Consider the following 27,617-nt stretch of genomic DNA (forward strand, 5'->3'; position numbering starts at 1 on the left):
CCTGTACCCACCCCCTTCTTTCTTAGTCCTGTGTCACTGACTTAGGGGGGTTAAACAAGCTTGGTTCACAGGGGCCCGTGCTCCCAGCCGAAAGCCCGTCAACATCCCTTAAAAGCTTGTTTTCTTATCTCTGAAATACGTGTTTCGTGACATTCAAAGTATAGGAAGGAAAAAAGATTTCAAAGAACCTCTTTTGAACGATGACCAGAAAAATAAAACATGACATTTTAAAAAAATGCACGAAATGCACTAGGGCATTTGGTCGACGTAATCTTTGAAAAGCCTTCGGTTCCTTTAAAAGTGCTCGCAGAAATACCAGGGCAGGGAACTTATTGTTGGGTGGGTAGGTAACTCATTTTGTTGCTGTTACTGTCTTGGTAATTTTTTTCTGGTGTGGGGACACACTAGCATTTTTTCAAATTTTTATCACTCCTCTATATCTCACAGGAAGCGGTGCTTTTTGCGAATTACTCGATTTAGCAACTCTACCTTAATATACTTCTAAAGTTTTGGCTTGGTGCTGTTTTTAGGGGGAGTGTTGAAAATAGCTTGTTTAAAATTAAAACCACCTTTTGTTTGTTTTACATTTCTGTATAATCTGCGCAGTGCTCGTGAGGCTTGAGTTTAATACGAACAACATCTGTACTCAGGAAGAGCAAGTATGCTGCCAGACCAACTCATGCTGTGCCCACTAAGGAGTGTGGAGTGCTTGTTTAGGTCTTCAGTTTATGTTTTTTGACACATCAGAGGAAGGCTTCCCTATGCTCTTTGTTCATTCCTGAAGGACGTGAGAGATTTTTTTAAATTGTGGATTAATTTTATGGGTGTTTAAATTCTTTGCCTGTTGGCATTGAAGGGTTTTTAAACATTTCTGTGAAATACATGCATTCGTTGCTTGGAATATACTAAAAGAAGTGTGTGTATATAAATTGTTTTTCTAAAGACTTTCACAACCTTTTTTACATTTTAGCTTTAAAAAAAATATAGTAGCTATAAAACTTTGTTTACAAATATTTTGAATGTGGAGTACAGTATTTGTTCACACATTTCAGAAATCTTATTTCATGGAAGTCACTGTTTCTTGAAGTGATTATTTAACATTTTTTGTTCACAGTAGCCTTGGGATCAAGATAGTGAATTCTTTTTTTAATGGTAGTGTATATTTATGTAATAAAATTTCTTTATTATACCCTAATGTCTGGCAGACTGTGTGTGGTTTCTTTTCATTAATTAGTGAAAATAATGAAGATGTGGCAGGAATGGTATGATACTCATGTCTTTGGCTGTATTCTTATTTCATGCATACTTTAGGTGCTTACTTTCTATGTTATACCTGTATTCTTGAGTTGATAACATGCTCATATGTGTGTGGACTTAGTTGAGGTCACTGTACTACTGTAGCTAAGTATTTACATCACCTTAGAGAAGTGCAGTTTTCCTGCCCCAGCCCCTCCATGTGTCCTTTTCCAGTAGAGTTCATATATTCAGTTTAATTGTACTGAGGGGAAACCCCCAAAGTTCTGCTAGCATGAGGTGCATTTTCATTTTCTGCCAAGGACCCTTTTTATATCTGTGAAGTTTTGCTGCAGAGGTAAGTCCATAGTCTGGAGCTGGAAGGGCTCTGGAGACATGGATGCCTAGGTATTGTGCTTGCTGCATTTCCAGAGTTTTGCTGGCATACTTCCACACGTGTTCCAGAAAAGTTGTATCTATAACTGCAGTTAGGTTTTACAGTGTGACTCTAATGGTCAATGACTGTGCCTTTTCAAGCTACATTAAGCTTGTGGTAAATCTAATTACAGGTGCTTTTTAGCATGAATGTAGCAGTGAGAGTGTGAAAGTGTGTCATTCCTGTCTGAGTAGTAGCTGCAGTCCAGGTGTAAGAGCCTCTTTGGTGATGTAGTTCATGTTGTTCAGAGTTGGCATAATTTCTTACAGTAGTTCTGCTGGAAAAAGCCGCATCTGTGCTTGAAAGATTTTTTATGGTGACATACCCATGTCTAGCGTAAGACATGGGGTTTGTCTATAAAAACAAGTGTGTTTTGGTTTCTTAGGGTAGAGGAAAAGCAGCAAGATTAATAAACTGTTCAAACATTCATTGTGACCTGCCACTGTTTTAGTTTGAAAGTCAGAGTGAACAGTTTCACTAAGGCCCTTGTTGCACCAACATAAATGCATAAGCACCAACCTGATGTTTTTTCAAGGTCATCACATAGTTAAATTAATATGTGTATCTTTTTTTTTCGAATGTTCATTTGCTCCTGCTTTCCTCATTGAAAAGAAACAACTGTGTGTCTATATTCTTTTTGCTTTATATAAGAATTGTTGAGGTTTTAGACAGAATAAAAATTAACGTGATTAACTAGCACAAATAGACTATCAAGGTTTTTAATTGCTTTATTTTCTTGCACTATTTTAAAATGTTCTAGAGCTACTTCCACTGTTACACTGACTTAAGGGAAACCTTACTAAAAGGAATAGAGAGAAAGCAGACAAATCACTGTCAAAATGTAATACAGTATCTTTTGTTTAATTGAAAGTATAAAGAAAGGATGGTGAAGTGAAGAGAGGGGAGGTCTGGGGAGAAAGTTTTAGCTTCATCAAAAGGGACTCATCATTTCTGTAAGGTTTGATCTTATGCTTCCACTTGATCAGGTGGAACTTGCAGTAGTTTTACTGTGAATTTGATACAAGTGTGGAATTTCAGTATCTGGTGTTGAAGCTTGATTTTATTATGATAAGTCAATTACAGAAAATATCTTGGGCCTCACTGAGATCACATTCAGATGACAAAATCTCCTTCAGAACGGACAGGATTGGTAGCGTGGAGGATTTTCATCCTGGTTTTGGGGGTGTTGATATGGACCACACTGCTGAATTAGTTACACATTTATCAATTCATCATATTCAAATTTCAGTTGATAGCTAGAACATAATAACTAAGAGTAGTATAAATCACTGTTCAGCTTTAATTATTGGTAATTGTTAGCAGACACTAGCTTGTGTGAACCATGCTTGTGGCAAGGTAATTAGTTTTTGGTTTTTTGGATTTTTTTTAAACTAGTATGGACTAGAGTGGCAATGAAAAAGTATTCATTTGGCATTGCTTTATAGATCAATTGAGAAGTGATCAGTTCATAAGGAAATTATATTCTGCAATTGCAAAATTGGTTTTTCAGAATCTTTGAAAACTGTATGCACAGAATGAGAAGTATGATACTCGGTATTCTCTAGTAGAAACAAGGTAGAAGCATCTGAAGAACAGACTCGACATTCCCTGAAGTATCATGTTGCACAAAATAACATATGCTAATAGTCTGCATTATTGCATACAGTAGTTTCTAGAAATGCTTAAGAGCATCTAATATCTTTTGGGCAGGTGAATATTTCTTTCCTAAGGAACTGATGAGATTACACCTCCTTCTTTGCCTCTTTTGGGATGAAACCAGGCCCTTTCAAAATGTTTTACGAATATTGAAATTCCCGAGGAATTGCGTATGCGGTGGAGCAACTTGGAAGACAGAGCCCAAACTAGGACATAGCATAGTGTTGAGGATAGTCACTGCTGGGGAAATGGGCTCAGCCCAGTGTTCAGCCTGGGGAATCCCCTGGGGTAGGTAAGCATCCTGGCCTCCAGGCTGAGGTTACTCTGATTTTTCTCAATGTGATTTAAAAAATCTGTTTCCTGATGAAAGTCTTGTGAAGACTTTCGTGTTGCCGAGAACAGCTGTGGATGCACTAGGAAAAAATTGTGTTGAATAAATTAGAAATTCCACGCTGAACTGTGTGTCTGAGGGAAACCAGATTGTAGACAGCCACACTGAGGGTTCACACGTGTACTTGGTCTGTTGGCTGTAGCTGGATTGGCCTTTACTGTCATACATACTGTTAACCAAAAATGTGCATTTCAATTTTTTCTTAATATAATAAAATATCACTATAGCATTTTGAAGTTTAAGTTACCACATTTGCCAAACTCAATAATTTTTTTAATGTTGTATTAAGGTGAAATAGAATATAAGAGTTGGATAAACAGCCTATTTTAGGTTCTCTGTGCTTTGGTGTGTGGTTTTTACTTGCCCTTCTGTGTGTGGAGCTGGTAGTTCACAATTATATAAAGACCCTGCCTGCCCCCTCTTTTACCTGTTCATCTTGTGCCAGGTCTTAGAAACCATAAAGATGCATAGCATTGTGCCTGGCACTTTTGTATTCCTTTTCTTGTTGCTGTTTATCTGAGTCCTGAATAGTTCCTATTTTTTTGACTAGTTTTCACTAGAAAGATTTTGCATCATTCTTCCGAATACTTAAAATTACCAGTTTCTTCTCATGCTCTGTTGCATACAGATAGATATCTTTGAAGTGTTTCAAACACTGTAAGTTCATCTTAAAAGTGCTACTCAGACTTACAATCCTGCAATTAAAACACGTTTCTATATTTAGTAAGTTAATGCTTGCATATTGCACTGTGTTACCAAGTTAGAATCACAGATTTCTTATTTTATTAGCTCTTTTTTAGAGCACAATTCCTGGTAGATTTTGCAACAGTACAGCAGTTGCTTTTTGTTGATTACTCTGTAAGAAAAAACTCAAAAGGAATAATTCTGTATTGTAGAATATAAGCACAGCATGGATTACAAGTGAGTAGTTAAATCCTTGTGTTTTACAAAGTACCTTTTAAAATTAATTTTGTGTCCTTCACTCCTGTTGTCCTGTTAACATCCTGAAATGACAACTATTTGATAGTTATGCCTTTGGAATTTTTAATGAGTAAAATTGAGAGTGAGATTTTAATTTGCAGTGAAGTTTTTCAATATTTACCTCTTTTCCATCGAATACTGTGTCGTTATTCTGCAGCACTTAATTTCTTACAGTAATGAGGGGGGAAAGTGGAAATACCTCTTAATATTAACTTTTTTATTCTGTCCATGTAAAAATCAATTTCTTGAAAACAGAGGGCTTGACTTGGTGAGCAGCTCTTAAGTTGATCGTAAGACACAAGCTTGGTTAGTTACAAGAATCTGAAATTGTTCAGTTTGCAAGATAATAGATTGTTTAAAAGTAGGATGGACTTGGAATTTAAGAATAAACTATATGGTGATAAGACTTTGAGTTTATACTCCTTTCTTGCACTCCTGTGTTGCAGAGAATGCATATGGTTGTTCTTGTATGGGAAAGTTTCCTTCAATGAATCTAAGGCTGCCTGTTCGATAGGAACTTGAGAGAGAGCTGGCAGTGTAAGGCAGGCAGTAGTTACATCACCTTAGCAACCTGAAGGGCATCCTGCTAAAGTGATACACGTTACCTAATGTGAGATAAAATGGCTTTTTTTCCCCCAGTTCAGAAGCACATTGAGCAAAATACTAGCATTGTGAAAATTAATGAGAGTTGTGGTGGAAATTTATGTGAGAGAAGGACTTCAATTCTGGGCATTTGACCTCTGCAGTCAGTGTGGAATCACTTAATGCTGCTGCAATCCTTGGATGTAATTTTAACAAGGGATGAATGCTTGTATTGAGTTAATAGATTATGTTACATCCATGTTCAGAAAGGTTGTGAGGATGAAAATGCCACAAATTTGATGTTACATACTCAGTTCACTACTATACTGTTCTCTGAAGTGACTTAGAGTTACTGATTTCTTCTGTTTTCGGTGATTATTATTACAGTGACAAGTATTTCTTCAGCTATTTAATAGTGATGTTGCTATTAATGTTGGAATTGTAGATTAAAATTCTGGATGGAGAATGGTAGAGCAACAGAACAATATAGAAGATTTGATAGGTCAGGTTCATTATGAAACATGAGAGATCTTGTCAGAATTCCTGCTGACAGGATGTGTTCAATGTCTTACTGAACTTGTGAGGATTAGTGGGTGTATATCATAACTTAAACAGTAGTTGCTTCAGGTGCTATGTATGCTACTGTACACAAGTTTGATTATCTCCCACTATAAAGGTTTAACTGCAGCAGTCATTACCTTGGTCCAAAGTGCTGATTTCCAAAGGTCAGTGTTCACTCTCAGAAGTCATGTGCTAGCATGCTGCCAGTCAGGAACGGATTCCATGTATTGGCACAAAACCTACAAGTCTGTGGATTTTCCAAACAGTTTTGTAGATCAGTTTATTTATTTACTTGTAGCTTACCAAGTTTTGATGTTGATTGTATATCACACTTTTGGAAGTTACTACTCTAAATGTTGCTTTTCTAAGCTAGCCACTATCTTGGGCTTTTTACAGAATGTGAAAATAATATTTTCTTGCTTTGTATCTGAAGTGATGTATTATGGTTGTAGGAAATTCTGAATGACTCTGAGAAAGGGAAGTAATTCTTTTGTGGCAAGCTAGAATATAATTTGAGTGAATTTAAAATCCAGTGTTTACAGCAGTTTAAATAAATTTTTTAAGTTACAAAAATCATGTATGGTATATGAAGCATTTGTGAATAGTTGAACCATTTCTGGACAAATGTAGTTTTAATGACACTGCAGATCACAGACCCTACATGAGTTGCATGATGCTGTGGATTGCATAGCATGGTGATTAAAATTTAGGCTGGTAAGGACCACTGGAGCTTACCTGGCCCTGCCTCCTGCTGTAAGCAGAACAAGCTTCACTGTTAGGACAGGCTGGTCAGGGCTATTTGGGTTTTGAAAATTTCCAGAGATGGTGATTCCACCCTCTTGCTTGAACATTCTTGTTTGTGAACTTCTTTCTTCCTTGCATTGGGTTGGGATTTTCTATGTTGCATGTTTTGGCTGTTGCCTCATGTCTTGCTGCGTGTTGATGAGCCGAGGCTGTCTTGGCTCATCTGAGTGCCTCTTTTAGCTTGTGGCAGGCTGCAGGTAGCACCTGGGTTTGCCTTCTGTTGTCCAAGCTGAAGAAAAGTAGTTTCCTCATGTGCCTGCAGGATTTTATTTGCACTCTGTTGTACTCCTTCAAGTTGTTTTGTATTTAAGAGGAGTGTGTGCAGCAAAACTGAACACAGATTTAAGCTGGGAGCTCACAAATACTGAGTAGAAGGGAATTATCACTTTCATGGAACTGTTGCCTGCACTGTGGCTGCTGTGAGGGCCGTGGTTGTATTAACATGTGTGGCTGCAGCCCCACAGGTGCTTTAAGCTGACTGAAGCACTGCTGCCTTCTGCCCCTATTGAACTACCTGGCTCCCTCATTCCTATTCGTGTTCCCTTGTGCTGGCACTAGCACTATTGTAGCCCTGTGGCAAGCCAGAACCAAATTAAGAAGCTAATCTAAGTTGAAACAGATTGATGTATTTTATCAGATCAATTTTCTGTTCCGGGTGACAGTTCAAAGCCTTGAGCTGGAAAGTGGGTGAGTGGAGGGCAGGACTGCTCTATTCGTCTTTTATTGGTCTTTTTTGCACTGTAGTAGGTCAGAGTGTTGAAATGAAGGCAGAGGCTTTAAGGCCAAGTAATAACAGTCTCCCAGAGGACTGGCTTTCATAGTTGGGATTTTCTTGTCATTTTTATTACTTTCAACTTTTCTTGTATTCTGTTTGGGAGTGTGCTATAAAGGGCACTCTAGTTATTTCCCAAAACGGATAGGCAGTGCTGCTTGCACAAGTACATGTGACACAAGCTGAAGTATATACTGGATTCACCAGTGCAGTAGCAAAGCTATGAAATAAAACAGTAGAGGCCTTGCTAGTAAGCTACAGGGAATATCTGTGCTGGGTTATGACTAATTAGTGAGGATTGCCCCTTGTAAATTATTTGGATGCACCCCACTTTGAAGACCACTGGTCTAGAGTACATAACTCTTAATTCCATTAGTTGTGTTAAGTTTTATGTTCAAGCTGTCCTGATTTATAATATGGTTTATACCCATTTCATACATCAGTCATTGCTTTGGCCCACTGTACGTTAACAAACAGTGAGGAGGACAGAAAACTTGAAAAGATAGTTGGCAAGAAAAGTGGCAAACTTTTCTACTGCTTGTGCTGTAGAGAATGCGTTTGGAAAATTCCACAGGACAAGTGGAATTAACACACTTTGTTTTATTAACACACTTTTAAATGATCATCTGTGTCAAGGTCATGTGTTGCTCAAATTTCTAAGTAGACCGAATAACTAGTTGCTTTTAGGTGTGCAGGTACTCTGTCTGATTGTTCACCTCCACTGTTGCTCTCCTGAAATTACCAGGACACTAATCGTTTGCTAATCGTTGTTGAAAATAGGCATCAGTTAAAAAGATTTAAACCTGCAGTGTCCTGGTTTCGGCTGGGATAAAGTTGATTTTCATCCTAGTGGCTGGTACAGTGCTGTGTTTTGGATTTAGGATGAGAATAATGTTGATAACAGATGATGTTTTAGTTGTTCCTGAGCAGTGCTTGCACTAAGCCAAGGACTTTTCACCTTCTCATACTGCCCCGCCAGCAAGGGAACTGATTTGTATTTGCAAGAAGTAACAAATACCGTGACCAGGACTGGAAGGGCCCTGCCTCCAGCCAGGTGGAGGAAGGGGGACTACCTGGTTTATTGGACTGTGTGGATTTGGTGGTCTGGCACATCAAAGCCATAGGAGATAACACTGTGGTGGGCAGTGGTGCACAGTGTACCCTTAAAGCCATCAAGTTACAAAGGGACAGAACCTATCTGTATTCATCTGGAGTGACACTGAAGAACAGCCAGCAGGTACAACAGGCTGCTAAGACTGAAGTGGCTCAGGTCGATCTGCACTGGCCATGTAAGGGTGAATTATTTATAGCTTGGTGAGCCCATGACAGCTTAGGCCAGCAAGTAAGAGATGCAACATAGAGGTGGGCTTGTGATCTCGGGGTGAACCTGACCATGGATAACTGTTGCACAGGTTATTCATGAATGTGACACATGGACTGCAGTCAAGCAAGCCAAGTGGCTAAAGCCCCTCTGGCGTGGAGGACAGTGGCTGAAATAGGCAAAGCTCATGGCACTGAGTTGGGTGTATCACCTTCCTGTCCTGCGTGAGCCTCTGGGAAAATCAAACGATACAATGGACAGTTAAAGGTCACATTGAGAGCAAGGGGTACTGGGACATTCAAACATTTTGATACACATTTAGCAAAAGCCATCTGATTAGTTTTCACTAGGGGGTTTGCTAATTGGGCTGGCCCTGCCCAATCAGAACTTCTGCATACTGTAGAAGGGGATAAAGTTCCTATAGTGCACATAGAAAAATATGCTGGGGAAGCCAGTCTGGGTTATTCCTGTTTCAGGCAAAGGCAAACCCATCCATGGGATTGCATTTACTCAGGGTCCTGGGTTCACTTAGTGGTTAATGCAGAAGGATGGGGAAGGCCTGTATGAACCTCAAGGGGATTTGGTTTTTTGTGAGAACAACCTATGATTTGAATTGTATGATTTAGGATGAGAATGATGTTGATAACACACTGATGTTTTAGTTGTTGCTGGGCAGTGACTGCTCCTAAGCCAAGGACTTTGCACCTTCTCACATCACCCCACCAGTGAGGAGACTGGAGGTGGGAAAGAAGCTGGGAGGGGACACAGCCAGCAGAGCTGACCCTAACTGACCAAAAGAATATCCCATTCCATGTGGCATTATGAAGAACAATAAAACTGAAGGGAATTGGCTGGTGGGTGATGGCCTGCTGCTTAGATTGAGCTGGACATCAGACAGCAGGTGGTGAGCATTGTGCATCCCTTGTTTTGCATATTCTTTTATCATTGCTATTATTTTTTTTTTTCTGTCATATTAAGCTGTTTTTGTCTCAACTCCTGAGTTGAGCTGTTTTTGGGAAGCAAAGGAAGGTGGCTGTGTGGTGCTTAGCTGCGTGCCAGGTTAAACCACAATATGCAGTTCCATGGTTTATGTCAATTTTGGGTATGTGTGGTGAAATAGGAGCAGAATTTAGTCTAAATAAGTAGGTTTCTGGCTTGACTGTGATCTTGATTGTTCTTTCAGAGACCACATACCACTGTGAGAGCTGTTCAAATTGCATGTTGGTCCTGTGGTACTTCACAAAAGCACTGCCATGCAGCACCTTGTTAGTGCCATGATTTGTGGGGATAGCAAGATGGTAGTGATCTATCTGTGCTTTATTTGCAGTTTTTGAGGTGTGGGAGCATGTAGCCCCTCGTGCAGTGAATGCTGATTGGAATGACTTCTGAATGTAGCAGGAACTGTGTATGATAAGTGGCTCTGTGATGTACAGTGATCAGCTGTATGAAAACTTGGAGATGGTTTTATACAGGTTAGCCCATTGGTAAACTAGCCTTAAAAATGAAAAGGTGACATATTTCTTTTTCATGTGTGACAGAATTCTGCTAGTGATGACAAGAATGTTGTTAAAGCTTGTTAGGAAGTTGCACTTCAGGAGGGAACTGGTTTTGATTCTTGGTGTTTATAAAAAATGCAGCTGTTTTCTTTGGGGCTTATTGTCCATCATAAACTGGTAGGCTTTTAGAGTATGTTGGATAATCTTTCTTGTATCATGTTTACCTAATAAAGCCAACTGTATGTTCAGCTAAAGGGCGTAATAGTGAAGAATATGTATTACCATTAAGATCTTCTCTAATCAGTGCTTTCATGCATTTTATTTTCCTTCTGATCATTATATGTGAGTTTTGAAGAATTCAGTGAAATTACCAAATTTCTCTGAATTTGTGTTAGTTAATACCCACAGGAGTATCGATTGAACAAAGTTCTATGTTGTCACTTTTGCTAATGGTGAACCCTTATTATAATATAATCACAGAGAATATTTAGTTAGGTAAAGCAAAGTCATTTTATTGTATTTAAATAATGCTGTCAGTATTGCCATAGACACATGGGATGGAATATTCAAAAGCAGTGTGAAAACGGAGGTAATTTTGACTTTTGAATTTTGGTTAGCTAGGAGTCTTTTCAACCTTGCTCTTGAGAGATGGGTATGCTTTCAGCTGTTAGAGGAAATAACAGCTTTCTGTAGGCAGTACAGTTAAAGCAGAATGCTAATCACTTAATGCTATTCTCTTATTAATTTGTTCTTAGTAATGCATATTTACATTAAATTTTGTGACATCGTACAATGTCATGCAATTTGCTGAGAATTAAATTGCAAGATCAGTGCTCAAGCTGGTGGCTGTATGCAATAGTAAGCAGATGTAATACTGAATCATGGGAGAAATTACTTTTCTTAAGATGCATAATCACCTCATGAATGCTGATTTTTGTCAGCATTTGACGTAGTTTTCTGTAGCCATACTTTGTTTTCCTATTCTCCCAGAGAGGTGATACTGGATGATCCTTACAGTGACATGTACTCTGTTTCTGCTTCACCCTCACTGTAAGCGTAAAACACAGCTAAAGAAAAAACCCAAATAAGGCTATAGAGTATAGAGGACACAGTACCCTCTGCTAGTCTACAGCATAAACTATTTTCAGAATCAGTGGAGTTGAGAAAAATTTCAGAAAAGAGGTTACAGAATCACAGGACAGCTGAGGTGGGAAAGGATGTCTGCAAATAACCTCATCCCCTGTCCTGCTCACAGCATGCTCAGCCAGAGCAGACAGGTCAAGGCTGTGGTCCAGCTGGGTTCTGTATATCTCCAAGGATAGAGTCTCCATAACCTTGCTGGAAAACCTGAGCCTAGTATTTGACTACCCTCAGAGTTTTTAAAAGAAATAGAAGTTTTTTATTATGTTTAAGTAGACTTTTTTGGTTTATATTTTTTCAATTTGTGCCCCTTGCCTCTTCTTTGTTCACTGGATGCCAGTAAGAAGAGTTTGGCTCAATACTCTTAGCATCTTTCCACCAGGTATTTATACACACGGCAAAGATCTTCCCATAGCCTTCTGTTTCTCAGGCAGAATGGTCCTGGTGCTCTCAGCCTCTTGTATAGTGGGTTCTTCAGTCCCTTCATTGTCTGAATCCCTATGGAGATCTGTATGAGAGACGGCCTGAAGAACGATTCACGTGAATCTCTGGTCAGGGACAGTCAGCTTCTGTTTGGCAAGAAGTAACAGAGAGCAAAAATGAGTTAAAGCCAAAACTGTATTCATACATTTGAGTGATCAGTATGATAGCAGACTTTTTAAGGGAAATTTAGAAAAAAAACAAGCATGGAATGCACTGATCAACTTGAGGTGATTTAAAAATACTGTAAAGATGAGATAGGAGAGCTTAGGTGGAATCCAGGGTACCAAGAGGTTATGGAAACGCTAGCATCGGTTGATAATTGAACTGGTGGGTTAGATGGGATGGTCTTGAGAGTTACTGACAAGAACAAAGGAGAAGGTATAGTTTCAGATGATATTCCGAGAGTTACGGTGAACGGGAGACCCCAAGATAATCAAACAGAAGCTTGAAGGAACAGCGATCGGAGGAGAGAGTTATGGAATATGTTTGGTACAGGCAGCACCTGATGGAGTCAGCAGTGCATAAGAGGGTTGGTGGTCATGATACGGTGAAGCTAAAAATGCTCTGCACACAGTAAGGGGATAGTTGCCCTCAGATTGGCTCGTGCCAATGAATTCCCTCCCCACCTGTTGTTAAAAGGACTGTCAGAACACTGTATTGTTAATCACAAGTCCATTGAAGTACACTTCGGAATATTGCTGCGGAGAAACTGGAAGTGGCCACAGTGTCACTTAGCTATTGCTAAGAAAGGTCTGTTAGAAAACAGTGTTCTTTTTAATGTTTTGTCATGTCTCGGCTGTAGTTTTGGTTCTAGACTGTAGCAGCCCCCTCATGGTACTGCCCTTAATTTGTTTACCTTTTTGTCTGCTCAGTATTATAGCCACTAATTTGTAACAGCCTTTGTAGGTTCTGTAGTGTTTGGTTATTCCCTCACTGGTATTAGCTGGGAATAAAGTCCTATAGAAGCACTTTAACTGGAGTCTTAGATTGCGTTCAGTGTCAATGTTTTTACTACCTTAAGTCACAAAAGTTCTGTTTAATCAGTTTGGTGAATCATTTGTCTCTCGCTGGTTTAAAATTATAAAAATCCCCTGGAGGGTAAAACATTGCACGGGATTTTGTAAATCTTTGCATGTGACTGAATTTGATTTTGAGATAAATCAGCAGATGTCTGTAGAAAGTGCAAATTTATTTAAGAACTTTGCCAGTAGTAAACAACTGTCAGCTTCATAAATTGTTTTATAAAAAAAGTGAGATATTCTAAATTGGTTTTGTTGTTGAAAGCAAACTGTTATGTGATACATATCAAATATCCATCCTCTCCTTCTTTGTTCTAGTTGTCATGGATGATGACGATGATGAATCCTGTCTCCTTGATCTTATTGGGTAAGTTTTCCATAAGCAATTATTGCAGAAAAGTTGGAAATAATAATTTTGCAAAATCATCTTCTAGAAGGTGATTATATCTCAGTATTGTGTACGGATGAGGTGACTGGCAAATAAAATGGGCAGATATGATTCATTTCTTCCATGTGGAGATCTGTGTATCACAAAGCCTTCAATCCCAGTGCATACTAGCTAACACTTCACTTGCTGACATTCTCCTCAGGAGGGACTAGGGAATGTGTCCTCATGGAGTTTGGATTCTCTTCTCAGCTACTCGTAATGTCAGATCAGTGTTGAAGTACATTACTAGAGATGTTGTTACAAACTTCATTGCAAATAACTATTTTTTTTAAATGAAAATCTAAAGATCTCAGGTTTTTTTGAGTAGTGGAACTAGGTATTTTATTAATACTCTGCTTGCAGTGTTCTAAAGGGAAAGGTGAAATGATTTTTTTTGTACTTATAAATACACATTTGTATGTAAATGTTAGAAAAAAAAGAATTACCCCCTGTACTTTAAAGTATTCACAAAGAACAAGAATTTATCAACATTTTGCTCAAAGATACTTGATTCTAGTAAAATTGAGGATTTTAAATGGTCCTGTGAGTTGGTGTTTTTTTTCCCCTGTGTGTGCTCTCCCCCTGCCCCCCCATTATATCCCTAACAGATTTATTTGGAGTTTTATAATTCTATATGGGAATCTAAAAAAATAATTAAGATAGCTGGGTCTTGAGCAAGTTTTTTGTGGATTTTATATGTGACAAGTTACCTTCCTTTAGCTACCATGCACGTCAGTCCTCAGGAACAGATAATATGCTATAATACATAGCAGAAGATAATTGAGCTTTTCGTACGTGATATTTTGTTCAAACTCTACCAGAAGTTACTCTGACATCAGTCTCGTAGCAGTTGCTAAATGATCATTTCCAGCTCATACAAGAAGTTTTTTACTGTTTTAAGTGTAGTAACTTAATAGGCTTTTTACCTTTCTTACACACGGAAAACTTCCAGTGAAACCAGTGAGAGCTTTAACTTCAGAAAAAACAAAAATCCACCACGGTGGCTGCTGTAATTTGAGGGTTGCTCTGTTGAGGGTTGCTCTGTGGATGCTGTTGCAAAAGCCCCGCTGTGCAGTGTACTGTTGCACAAGGTTACTGATTGTGGCAGTATGAAAACACTTCCTGCTTGAAACATAAAGATGATCCTGGGATAATTAAGTGCTCTGGCATGAGGGTGAATCGTGAGGATCCTGGTACAAGATCACAGGTGGTCCAGAGAATGAAGTGCTCTCTATACAGATGAGTGTTTGTGTGAAAAATTACAGTGTTCTTCCTGCTGCTGGCAGAAATAATTGTCTTAAGCACCTAGAAGAATGGAAAACACGTTTTCTTTTTTCCGTCTGATCTATGATTTGGTAAGTGCCTTTTAAAATTCCTTCCTTACTAAAGACAATATTTAAGGTTGTTCTTAAGTGTTCTTAATTTTTAATTGCATTTTTCATGATTAAAAGACAGTGAGGGTAATTAGTACTAAATGGCCTGGTTATTTTACTGATAAAACATGTAATCATGATAGAGCCCCATATGAGACCATGAGTTCTGTGCTGCTTAATTCTTGAAATTCAGTGTAATCTACTGTGAAAATGACATTTTCATTTTAAAATATGTGTAACCACTTCAATGTTGTAAGCATAATATACCATAAGGTCCCTGCCAAGTACTATCTAATACGTCTTTTGTAAACAACTTTTGTGAAAAAAAGAGGAGTAAACGTATGTTTTGCTTTTAGAAGAGTAGTTGTAAACCTGAAAGATCTTTAACTTGTTCCCTCTTTATTTTCTAGGATGATCAAGCAAGAAGGAGATGGTTTCACTGCTTCTAAAAAATGTTGTATTATTATGTGTTAATCAATAAACATGTTTTAAAATAAAAAACCTGTCAATTTAGTCTTTATGCTAATGGACATGTAGGAAATGCCATATAATTGTTGCGTTAGAATAATCCCATGTAACACAGCCTTTCACTGTTTTTACTTGGTCTATATATGTCTGTTAATGTATTTTTTATTTGTTTGAATTCCCAGTACTCATTCTGTCAGACCAGAATTTTCATCTGAGTTTTAATCAGCGGTAGTGCTAAGTGAATGAAATACACTGAAAGTCATAATATTTAGCCGGTTATTTCTATGGTTGATTTCGCTTGGAAAAGGTGCCACATTTTCTCCGTGAGAGGACTGTTACTCTGGCAATCATAAGTTTTTATTAATATATGTTAAGGGCAGCAGAAAACGTGTCAAAGATTCAGGTTTCTAAATACCCCATTATTAGATATGAGCTAAAGAAGGCATTATAGTTTAGCTGTAGAAAAGGTGGTACCTGTTTTAGTTCTCATGTTATTTGGTGGTAGTACATTCCTTAGGTTTTGTACTGTGTCTTGTCATAAAATACCATGTGTTTTAAGAGCGTATGAGTAATCCTTATAAAGGGAAGTAGAGTGCAACTAAGATTTTGTCATCAGCATAGCTTATTGCTTGAAATGCCTTGTTACAGTGGCAGCAAATACAATTAACATCTGAAAATTGTGCTGATGCAGAAACAGAAATCCTCAGATGATATAAAGTTTCAACTTTGCATTGGATTCAGTGAAAGAAGTGTATTTTTACTATAAACCTGATTTATATGAATACAGCATGTGCCTTTGTTAAATTAGTCTCATTAGTAGAACTTCCAAAAAGTGCTAACTTCTTTATTGTTTTTCCCCCTTAAGGGACCCACAGGCGCTGAATTATTTTCTACATGGACCTAGTAGTAAATCTGTAAGTAGCATTCCTGTGTGTTAGATACAGAAAGCTTCACTGAGTGTATTATTTCTAAAGTTATTTCTGTCTTTTACCAGAGCAATGAAGACTTGACTAATGCAGAATATTCTGTAGCCAACTCAAATTCAATTTTCGCCAACTCCAATGTAAGTGGTCAGAGGAGAAGTTATATTTATTGAGATTGCATGCTTCTGTGTGGCTTTGCTTGGCCTTCGTAAAACTGAATGAAGTAGATGTGGGTTTTGACCCTTTTCCTGTGAAAATTCTGAATGCTAACATAGAACTGCCCCCCCCTGCTTGTTAGTATTTTAAGTATTTTGGTGGGGAATTAATTAAAAATACTGTGCTGTTGGGACATGTTTTGTAAATATGTAAACCAGCTTGCTGAGCAGTGAAAATGCTCTCTGGTGTAGCTCCCTTCAGTAAACTGACCTTGCAGCTTTAGTGATTGTAGATTTAGTAGTGCTCAAATACAGACGTTAAGAATTAGTCATGCATACATTTCCTGTGTATATTAGGATGGTTTTTTTTCTTACTTTAAGTAGAATCTGAGCTGGCAATTTTTTTAAATTAATGATTATTTTTTCCCTTTTTTTTTTTATTTTGGACTGAATAGCTAGCTTGGGTTGTTTCCTTCCTGTAACTTCTGTGTGAGGGAAGTCACTTTAAATTCATTAGGTGTTGCAAGGAGTCTTCAATGTTCTTTCTTGCCAGGAATCTATTGCAGCCCTGGACCAAGTGTCACACAATGAGGTTGTGGAATCCCAATCCTTGGTGATAAAGCCAAGGCTGATCTGCTCTAGTGTTGACGGAGTCCTGCTTTGTGTAGAAGTTTGGACTGGATGACTTAGGGAGATTCCTTCTGACCCACATTTCTTTGATTTCATTGCTGTGGCTTTAAAAAAAAAACAGCTGAGTTCTTAATCCCACAATTAAGTTATTTGAGTACATAGAGTAGGATTTTCTTGGTAATTCCTCTTTCTGTTGCATTGTTATCTTGACTCTTGTGTGTTTGTCCCATGTTCATAACAGATACATGGATATACTTGTATATAATTGGCATAAGTAAATTCTAAAAACTGTGTTTCTGTGTGTGGAGAACTAGTGACTTTCCTGTAGGTACAGTATTGGAATGTGAAGTGTTTGCTCTGTTCTTCCCCTTTCAACATCATTATTAAATATTGTAGAAGAAGTATACGTTGAGTGACAGTTCTTTCTCCAGATGAGCTGGTTGAGATAATGGTCATGGAGTAGAGTACCATCTGTAATAGGGTGTGCCCAATTCTCAGTTCACCAGGAGCTGTGGTTTCAACTTGGTACCAGGCTTACCATTAGCAGACAGCAGCTCCCTGTAGGCATCATTGGCAGAGTGGGTTTTGAGGACTCATCCTAAGAAAAACAAGGTTTCAGGAGAAGAGGGTGACATATGACATGCATTTGTCATAGCCTAGACTTCCTACTTCTTTGTAGACATTCATCTGATAAGCATGTGTGGGTGTGCAGAAGTCAGGTGTTTCTGGTGTATTTTCAGAAAGCGAGAGGAAGTGGGAGATTCCTCATAAGGTGGATTTGTTGCATAGGGAGTAGCAGTTGGAGGAAACAAAAGTATTTGGTGAAAGCCAAGAGCTTTCTGGTATATGAAATTAGGGGAGTAGGTAATCTAGAAAGCAGGTAGTCAGAGGAGCAGGGATTCTTAGTGTATGTTCCTAGGATGACACACTGCATTTTCATTCTCGGCACTTGTTCTTCTCCTGCTCTGTCCTCATCCTTTTATATGTTCGTAATGAATACCAATGCCATGTTCTCTTCTCTCCTTCCTGTGAGAGCCCTGTGCTGACCTAAGTGATGAACAACTTGATTACAAATAGAGATTCTTACAAATTCCAAATAGAGAGTGCCTTGTGAAGGAACAAGTGTTATCTAAAATATAAATATAAACAGACTTCACAGTCCTTGCTTATCATATGGGATACCCAAAAAGTTAAAGGCTTCTGAATTTTTTTGTCATTAAAGTTTTTGCAGATACTGAAAGTTCTGTCTTTGTATATATTCAGAATTGCTACCATGAAGTAGGATTGACTGTCTTGATGCCCGTCTCATGCCTTTCAGTGGCAGAGTTTACAAATTCAGTATCAAGGGTTCAGTGCCTCAGCGGGTAAGCATGCTCAGCCAACACCTAACACAAGCAAGATTCAGTTCCTCCTACCTGAAGGACAAGAAAGCACTGTCCACTCTTCCCACACCCTTACACTACCCCCACCCCCATCCTCTCCTTCCCCAAGTTGAACGATTCCATACCAGCTCTGCTGATTCCAGGCTGGTTTCCTGTGGCGGTTGGCAGTGTCCGTTACAACGCTCCTGAGAGGGTTCCTTAGCCATTGCCCTATTACCTGGGTTGTACTGGGTGACTGCTTCCATTATCCTATTACAGTATAGTAGGGCAGCATAAGAGAGCGGAATATTCATGGAGACAGTGAGAATAAGACTCTTGTTGGTAAGCAGATTCATGAAGTTGCTTGATTTCTTGCTGCAATTAGCTTGGTGTTCTGCATGGCTTTTCTGAATCTGGACAGCAAGTGATTCAGATACTAACTTTGAAGGGCTCTTGTTCCAGTTTATGCACATAAAATTGGTTTTGGACGTTAAACAGTTGTGGGTGCAGGAAATGAAACTTGGGAGTCTCTATTCCAATGGGAGAGTTTCAAGCTACTAATCTTGATTGCATGTAATATTATTTATTATTGTTGTTATTGGTAGTAGTAATAATTGTAATGTTAATACAACTAACTGGAACTTTTTAAATTACACGGTCATTAAAGATTTCAGATCGGTCATTGTACCTGCAGACAAATTAGATACAATAGGGAATTCTCCTGAAGAACCTGACAGTTAAGAGTCTTAGTAATTCCCTAGTGATTCCTTTTTTGCTTTGCCCGATGGTAGCTGGGTACAGTTGAGGATCTGAGCTTTAGGTGTTCATGAGATGCAGGCATCGAGACATTTAAGCACTAGTTTAATTCATCTGGTAGTTTTATAATTGTAATCTGAAAATACTTTATTTAATCTTAATAACAATCCTTTAATATTTCAAAACATGACCTAAGTGTCAAAAAACACACAGGCTGTTTTAGAAACAGATTGGGGTAAAATTCTGAATAAATATGCTTGGGGAACTGAAGTTAGGGTGGGGACGTTGTTGCATGTGATAATTATGGCTTGCAGCATCTTCACACTGTTTACATGACGTGAGAACAAGTGTCTGTGACCTTCAAGGAGTGAAGGCTCAGAGTATGAACGTGACTGATAATTGCACACCCATGGTTTACATTTATCCTGACCTAAAAAGCCACTGGATGTTGTTTTTGAACAGCTGAGATATAATTATGCAATGTAGAAAGATGTACTCTGCCTAACTTGAAACTACTGCAAGTGTTATTATGTGTTTAAATTGTCATTCCATCTGCAGAAACCTGATACTCGTGTTGTCTAGAGTTTCTGGACAGAATTTTGTTTTAGAAAAATCTTAGACACAGTTGTGCTGTTTTAAAGGTAAACCGGCAGGAGAAATGAACCCAACTCAAAAGAGATTGTAAGTCAGTGTTACAATTTAATAAAGAATAATACAATAATACAATTATACGGACAAACAATTGGTTTTAACCCCCAAAACCCAGATGTATAACCCATCACTCTGGGACATGAACAGAGTGGTGGTCTCTGGCTCCTGTGCTGAGCCCCACGTGGTCCCCCTGAGTCCAAAGTAAAAGGGGAGGAAAATCTGTTGGTGTGAGTGCTGGTCGCAGTCTGGTCAAGAGTGGTGGCTGCAGTCTGGTTGAAGTTCTGATCCTCCTCTGGATCCGACGAGTGGTACCAGAAGTCCCAAGACCTCAAAATTATATACACTCATGTTTGAGTGGGAATGCCCAGTACCTTCCCTAGGGCGGGGAATGATTGTGAGTTGTGGGATATTTTTGGAATTCTTGTTGGCCAGTTAGCAGACATGACCCCTCAGGCTGGGTGTGGAGGTGCTAATGACTCCCCAGAGAGGAGTTATCACACCTGAGTCACTGATGTGAGGATAGGAATATCTTCCTATCTCACAGGCTTTTTAACACCCGGCTTGTAGCCTGAGGGGTCAGGTGTGCTCTGGGCAGCTGCTGCGAATGGTCTATTGTTAACAGTTCCTGGGAAATGTCATAGAGGGTGTAGAATACAGAGCTTGGGTTACACCCACACAGTGATGAACTGGTTCCAACTGCTCTAACTAGGACAGCAGTAGACAAGAGTAAATAGGTTCTCATTTTCTTTAGCACAGTGTTTATGGATGTAGATTTGAAGGATTTTTTTCATTAAAGCCACTTAATATTTGTGGTTGTTTCAAAGTTTATAGTTCTCAGTAATCTTTTTAGTAGCATAAACCACAAAGTCTGTAGCATTACTTTTCTTACTGCTTTGTTTCTAAAATTTTCCTTAAAGAATTAGAATAATTGCTTCTTAACTTTATGAAATGGTCACAAGTTTACACTAAGTGATTATAGAAATGCTGATAGGATTTTAGAGAGGGATGTCATTTGCTAGAAGTCAGCTTTCTCCTTCCTTTTCCCTGCTACTACTGCTGCTACTGAAGCCTTGCCCGAAATTGAATTACAGTGGAGGTGTTTTCACTCCTCCTTTCTTTTATCCTTTTGTCTGTCCAGTGCTCAGATTGAGGAAGGGAAACTGGTACTTAAAGAGCGTTTCAAATCCTCTTGAAACAGTGCAGCTGCAGAGCTAGATGGTGTGGAATTGGGAGATTTGAGATGGGAAATGAAAGTAGTGCTCCAGCAGTCTGTTTGAGGGCACGAGCGAGATGTCAGTGGTATATGTGTTTGTGCTGGCCCACTGTATGGGGTGAATGTCACCTTATATGTGCAATGTGAAGAGTGGAATTTTGTGTAGAAAATTTGCTTGCATGAAGAAAAATGAGAAAACAAGGTGGATGTCGAAGTTTATGAAAATTATTTCTTGTTTTGCATTTCAGAGCACTGATCCTAAGTCGTCTGTAAAAGGTGTAAGCGGTCAGCTTGGAGAGGGGCCTAGTGATGGACTGCAGCTGTCCAGTAGCCTTCAGTTTCTTGAAGATGAACTTGTATCGTCTCCTTTGCCTGATCTTACTGAGGATCAGCCTTTTGATATTCTTCAGAAGTCCTTGCAGGAGGCCAATATTACTGAACAGACTTTGGCAGAAGAGGCATATTTGGATGCCAGCGTAGGTTCTAGCCAACAGTTTGCACAAGCTCAGCTTCATCCTTCTTCATCAGCATCCTTTACTCAGGCTTCTAATGTTTCTAATTACTCAGGTCAGACGTTGCAACCTATAGGAGTTACTCAAGTGGTACAGCAACCTGTTGGAGCATCTTTTGCAAGCAATACAGTCGGTGTGCAACATGGCTTTATGCAACATGTCGGAATTAGTGTTCCCAGCCAGCATTTGTCTAATAGCAGCCAGATCAGTGGTTCTGGGCAGATACAGCTAATTGGTTCATTTAGTAATCAACCTTCCATGATGACCATTAATAACCTCGATGGATCTCAGATAATATTGAAAGGCAATGGTCAGCAAACACCTGCAAACATGAGTAGTGGGCTCTTGGTTCACAGACAAACTCCAAATGGGAACTCGCTGTTCAGTAACTCAAATTCAAGTCCAGTAGCACAACCTGTAACTGTTCCATTTAACAGCACAAATTTTCAGACTTCATTGCCTGTCCATAATATCATCATTCAAAGGGGTTTGGCACCAAACTCTAACAAAGTTCCTATTAATATCCAACCAAAGCCGATTCAGATGGGTCAGCAGACTGCTTACAATGTGAATAACTTGGGAATACAGCAACATCATGTACAGCAAGGGATTCCCTTTGCTTCTGCAAACTCACCTCAGAGTTCAGTAGTTGGTCCTCATATGTCTGTTAATATTGTTAATCAACAAAATACAAGAAAATCAGTTACACCTCAGACAGTTAGCAATGCTGGAGGTAGTATTGTTATCCATTCTCCTATGGGACAGCCTCACGCATCTCAAAACCAGTTTCTCATACCTACAAGTTTGTCTGTTAATTCTAATTCAGTTCATCATGTCCAGGCCATAAATGGACAGCTTCTTCAGACTCAGCCTTCCCAGCTGGTCCCTGGCCAAGTGTCTGCTGAGCATGTAATGCTCAACAGGAACTCTACAAACATGCTAAGAGCCAACCAGTCGTATTCAGGACAGATGCTGAATAATCAGAACACAGCTGTTCAGCTTGTTTCTGGCCAGACATTCACAGCTCCTGGAAACCAAGTTATAGTAAACCATGGAACTTCACAAATTGTTGGTGGGCAGGTGCCAATGCAGCAGGCGTCACCAACGGTGTTGCATTTGTCACCCAGTCAAGCTAATGTTTCTCAAGGTAGATCGAGTTTCACTGCCATGTCACCCGGGCAGTCCACAGTCTCAAATATGTCAGCTTCTAACAGATTTGCTGTTGCAAGTTCTTCTGGTTCAGTACATCCTAGCTTGGGACCATCAGTTCAGTCTGTCGCATCAGGAGGAAACTTTACAGGAGATCAGCTCATACAGAACAGAACTCAAGTTTCTGTCAGTGCGTCGCATCGTCTTCCAGCGTCCTCTTCCAAATCCGTCAGCACCTTCAGTCACACATCTGGTGGAGTAACACAACAGCAGTTTGCCTTTGGTCAGGTATGAAAGCTGCTTGAGAGTGTAGCCAAAGAAATGCTTCTAAGCTGTGCTGAAAGCTGGTTAGCAAAGTTTAATGTTGCTGCTAATACAGAGAACATTAATTTTGCTGGTTTGTATTGTTCCAGATATTGTGGAACTGCTGAAAACTACTGTAACCCAGAGACATCCTTTCACTTGGTATTTTCTAAATCTGTCACTGAGTGAATGACTCTGTCAGTTTGATTAATTCAGAAGACTTGGTGATTTGTAGTAATATTTTCAGAAGTGCTTAGCATCGATCTGTTTCTGCTCCTGTTCAAAGGAATGAGCACTGTAGGTTTATACAACTGTGAGCTCTTCTGAAAACCTTACCATAGGCTACATGTAAAGGCTCGGGTATATTCTTAGCACTTAAAAGTTGTTTGACCTCACTAAAACCTATGTGCTTTTCAAGGTATGACCTCTTCAAGTTAGAGATGAAAATGTGTCTTGGGCTTTTTTTATTTTTTTTGTTATTTGCTGTGTTGGCATTTTGCCCACTGTGTCCTGTGTCTGGAGCAGTTAGAAGCTTTCAAATTTGAAGCAAAGACAAGAAGTGGTTCTGAGAATCCTGGAAAAAAAAAATCTTTTAAAGCAGTTTGTAAAAGCATAACATTTAAAAAAAATTGCTTTAAGAAGTCTAGTTGGTAATAATTAAAAAAAAAATCTGAATTTACTTTTAGGGTGAGAAGTTGTCTGTTTTTTCCAGTAGATACAGCTGCGATATATATTCAACTCAAATTCATGTGTCTTCATAAGAGAGCTTCCAAACTGTCAAAAGTTTAAAAACAAAAAAAGAAAAAGATTCTAAAGTCAGCTGCCAATATTTAACTCAGAGACTTCTCACACGATTAGCAATGAGTTATTCCACCTCTGTCCTTTTTTTTTTTGATTTTGTTTGTTCTTGATCATTTAAAATTCTGATAACTGTCTGAGAATGCATTTGCACTATTTTACTTCTTTTTCTTTTTCCAAAGGTCTAATAGTTCTTTTTTTAAACAAACTCAAAATTTGCAGTGAAATAATGTCTTAGAAAATACTGTGTATTTAAAAAATAAGGACAAACATGTTGTAGAACCACATTTGTAGTCTTTGCCAAAACTGCTAGTGCAGGTTGTTACATTTTGTAGTTTGAGTAATTTGAGGCCTCTCTGACTTTCTTTTCATGTGTCTACATCTTCTTGTTTGTAGGTTATGTGCTGGGTCAGTGAATTTCAGCAGTTATAAAAGCATAAGATTTCTTAGTGCTAAAAAGTTCACCGTGCTGAAATTTCAGAGCTGAAAATGGGAACTACAGAGAACAAATGCCACTGTTTGCCAGAATCTTTTTAGTTTGTTTGTACTTCCATTTTAAACATTGTACTGTATGATAAACCATTTATCATTTTAGTTGCTGAACAGTGGATGGTTTGTTCCATTGTGTGGTTTTTTTTGTTGTGAAAGCAACTTTGTCATCTTGCAGTTTTGGGACTCTTGTAGTGGCAAATCAGAGGTCTTGTAGAATGTAACTGGTATGTATTTGTACTGTTAGTGTAATTTCTATTCCTCTTTGATTTACTTTATAAAATTCTTGATCTTGGAGAAGTTGAGATGTCTGAAATTTCACCACTGATGAGTTTGAGGTTAAAAAAGTATACACAGAGATGAATTTTAAATACCTTTTCCTTCTGTTTCTTAAAGCTTCCAGTAAATATTTCACTGTGATTTTTAAAATATTTTTTAATTTATTTTATGTATGTGGCACAGAAAAAGGCTGTGAACCAGACATCACCAGTTTCTGCATCGAAGACACAGGATAATTTGAGACAGCCTCAGCTAACAAGTCTTCTGAGCAACACACTATCAGGTCAACTAAGGTCTTTTTAACATAATTTTCTTAATTTTCTCCAGCAAGAGAGTGTGTCAAACTTACACTGATGGATCATGCTGATAGGGTCCTAAAGGTTGTTGGAATTTAACTTTTAGAAGAATGCAAGCTATTTTTTTCAGTATTGAATGTTGCCTTTGATTTTTTTCCCAACCATGGTACTTCATTCGCTAGAGTGAAAAATTGAATCTCCGCAATTAGCAATTATTTCTCCCCTCTATAAAATCCAAAATTGTACCTTCTTTCATTTTTCTTTTTTTTTCAGCTTAGGAAAGTAGAAATAAGTAATTTTCAAAATACAGACACCTGCTAAAATTCCCTGAAACTTCTAGATTCTCTATTGTGATGGCTGCTTCAGATATGGAGGGAAGAAAAACAGTGATTACAACGTTTTGTGCAGGCTGTCATCACTCACTTTGTTTTTTAATGTGCCACTTCCAGTTAGAATAGTTAATGCATTGTCCATGGCAAAATACTGGGCTTTTCAAGCAGCACCATGCTACTAAAAGAACAATACCAGTATATTCAAGTCAAATAGAAAAATTCAGTAACCTTCCTGTTCTCTTTGTACATATATAACTCATTTGAATAAGGTCCTATACCCTACCTTGCTTTTTTTCTTTTGCTTGTGTACTGTAATGTGTAAGCTGCCCAGCAGTTCTTTACAATTACCACTGTATGTTGGGTGGTTTTTTGGGGAAAAAACCCAGTACTTATTTGTTTGGGGTGTAACGTAGCATGACTGATAAGATACTGTTTGAGTTATGGAGAAAGGCAGTTGGAGGAAGTCTGCCTACCTAAAAAATATAGGGGGGGAAAAATATGCTTGCTGTTTAAATACTTTCATGAACTCTAGAAAAATTTGGTTTATATGCTTGAGGAGGGTTAGTATTGAAAATATGGATAAAATTTACTGTATAATTTTCAGTAAATTGTTGGGACACTAAACTTAGGATTCTTGAATTTCTTCTTACTTTGCAGTACTATGGTAGGGGGTGATTTATGTCTGAGGATTTTTGTAGTTTGCAGCACAAAATATCAGTCCTGTTTCATTTGTGTGAGCTGGTTTCTCCACAGGTTAGCTGCACTAATGCTTTTAGGCATGTAAGACATATCCTTCCTAAAAACTCAAAATTATCAGGATAGGTACATGAAATTATTCTCTTCTTGCTTAGGGTGACAGAGTCTTTTTAACATTTTATTATAGGACAGGACTCTGGAGGGAAAATCGTACCGCAATCTCTAGGAACAGCACAGCCACAAGAAAAAGTGATAGGATCAACATCAGTTCAACAGAGTATACAGGTAGAGAATACTTTTATTTATGTGTTTCCCTGTCTGTCCTGATCTCAATTGGGATAGAGTTAATTTTCTTCTTAGTAGTGGGTATAGTGGTGTGTTTTGGATTTAGGATGAGAATAATGTTGATAACACACCGATGTTTTATTTGTTGGGCAGTGCTTACTCTCAATAAGTCAAGGAATTTTCAGTGTCCCGTGCGGTGCCAGTGAGGAGGTGCACAAGAAGCTGGGAGGGTGCAGAGGCAGGACAACTGACCCAAACTAGCCAAAGGGATATTCCATGCTGTAGAACATCATGTTCAATATAAAAATGGGGGAATTGGCTGTGAGCCACCAATCACTGCTTGGGGGCAGGATGGACATCAGTGGGAGAGTGCTGAGCAGTTGTATTGTGCATCACTTGTTTCTCCTGGGTTTAATTCCCCTCTCTTTCTCTTTTTCATTACAATTTTATAGTAATTATTATTTTCCATTATTAAACTGTTCTTCTCAGCACACAAGGTTTACTTTTTTGTAACTCTTCTCCCCACTGGGGTGGGGGGAGGGAGCAAGCAAACAAGCTGGGAATCTTTGCAAGGGTTTTTTTGGAGTATATGAATATCATCTTCTGAGAAATGCAGAGACAGTTTGTGAGAGCAAATTTATTTGGAAAAGTTTTTAGTTGTACCTTTCCTCCTTTTCATCTGCTAAATTTGGTAATCTCTTTTCTAGTGAAGCATATATATGCACTACAGTGGTATTTGCCTACAAACAGCATTTCAGACCTTTGATTTATGTGACTTCCCTATTTTGTTGATACAGCATCCTATTAGAAGAGGAGATAGTTGAAAGTGTTTATACTTATGTGCTGATTACAGATAGTGTTGGTGATAAATGACAGAAACAAATACTGATAGGCCTTGCAAAGGAGGGGATATGTTGTAATTTGTCTTTTATTTTGAACTTAGGTGGATGGTCATTTAGTTGGACAGAAAAGGCCTGCTGCTAAACAGTTAACTAAAGGAGCTTTGTAAGTCATTCTTCCTTTGTAATTTTATTGCAGAAACCTAAATTTTTTAGTTTTTGTCAGTGTAAAAACTTCTGTACAGTACTTGTTAATTATATATCATTAATTTTTGTTGTAGTATTCTACAACAATTACAGAAGGATCAGGTACATGCTGTGACACCAGATAAAAGTCGGTTCAGATCATTAAATGATGCAGTTCAAAGACTCCTTTCGTACCACGTGTGCCAGGGATCACTGCCAACAGAGGAGGACTTAAGAAAAGGTAATTTTCTTTTTAAAAATTGGCAGTAAGTTTGTAATCAGTGTATTGAGAGGATTCTTAATGTATGTCAGACCAATAAGAAAAGGAATATTTTAAAATTTGTGCAGGTTACTGAAGAACAGTGTTTGAAAGTATACTTTGTCTTTCTAGTGGACAGTGAATTTGAATCCGTAGCCACACAGCTTCTGAAGAGGACACAGGCTATGCTGAACAAATACAGATGTTTGCTGATAGAAGATGCAATGGTAAGGTGTATAACCCAGGTACACTTCATGTTTATTGGATGTAATTCAGTTTGTTAAAAAAATATACACCTACAGGAAGGTGAGAACTGACATTACAATTTGTTCTGTTGATACTGTTTATCACCTTATGAAGAT

The 27,617-nt window shown here is 38.5% G+C and overlaps 1 protein-coding gene across 4 annotated transcripts in view; it reads left to right on the forward strand.

Annotated features, from left to right (window-relative positions):
• The window catches only part of BICRAL (BICRA like chromatin remodeling complex associated protein), a 45,752-nt gene that overhangs the window by 11,999 nt on the left and 6,136 nt on the right, over positions 1 to 27,617 (forward strand). For 3 of the 4 annotated variants that reach the window (XM_064648336.1, XM_064648334.1, XM_064648335.1), the window contains exons 2-10: positions 13,194 to 13,242; positions 16,009 to 16,057; positions 16,138 to 16,206; positions 21,081 to 22,781; positions 24,546 to 24,645; positions 25,874 to 25,971; positions 26,915 to 26,976; positions 27,092 to 27,237; positions 27,388 to 27,482. In XM_064648336.1, the coding sequence (XP_064504406.1) occupies positions 13,199 to 13,242; positions 16,009 to 16,057; positions 16,138 to 16,206; positions 21,081 to 22,781; positions 24,546 to 24,645; positions 25,874 to 25,971; positions 26,915 to 26,976; positions 27,092 to 27,237; positions 27,388 to 27,482 (2,364 nt within the window). In that variant the 5' untranslated portion in view covers positions 13,194 to 13,198. Of the gene's footprint in view, positions 1 to 12,587; positions 12,607 to 13,193; positions 13,243 to 16,008; positions 16,058 to 16,137; positions 16,207 to 21,080; positions 22,782 to 24,545; positions 24,646 to 25,873; positions 25,972 to 26,914; positions 26,977 to 27,091; positions 27,238 to 27,387; positions 27,483 to 27,617 lie in introns of those variants that run through there. The other variant, XM_064648337.1, reaches the window with a different exon arrangement.

This window comes from Pseudopipra pipra, chromosome 3 (assembly GCF_036250125.1).
Source record: "Pseudopipra pipra isolate bDixPip1 chromosome 3, bDixPip1.hap1, whole genome shotgun sequence".
Taxonomy (NCBI): Eukaryota; Metazoa; Chordata; class Aves; order Passeriformes; family Pipridae; genus Pseudopipra; species Pseudopipra pipra.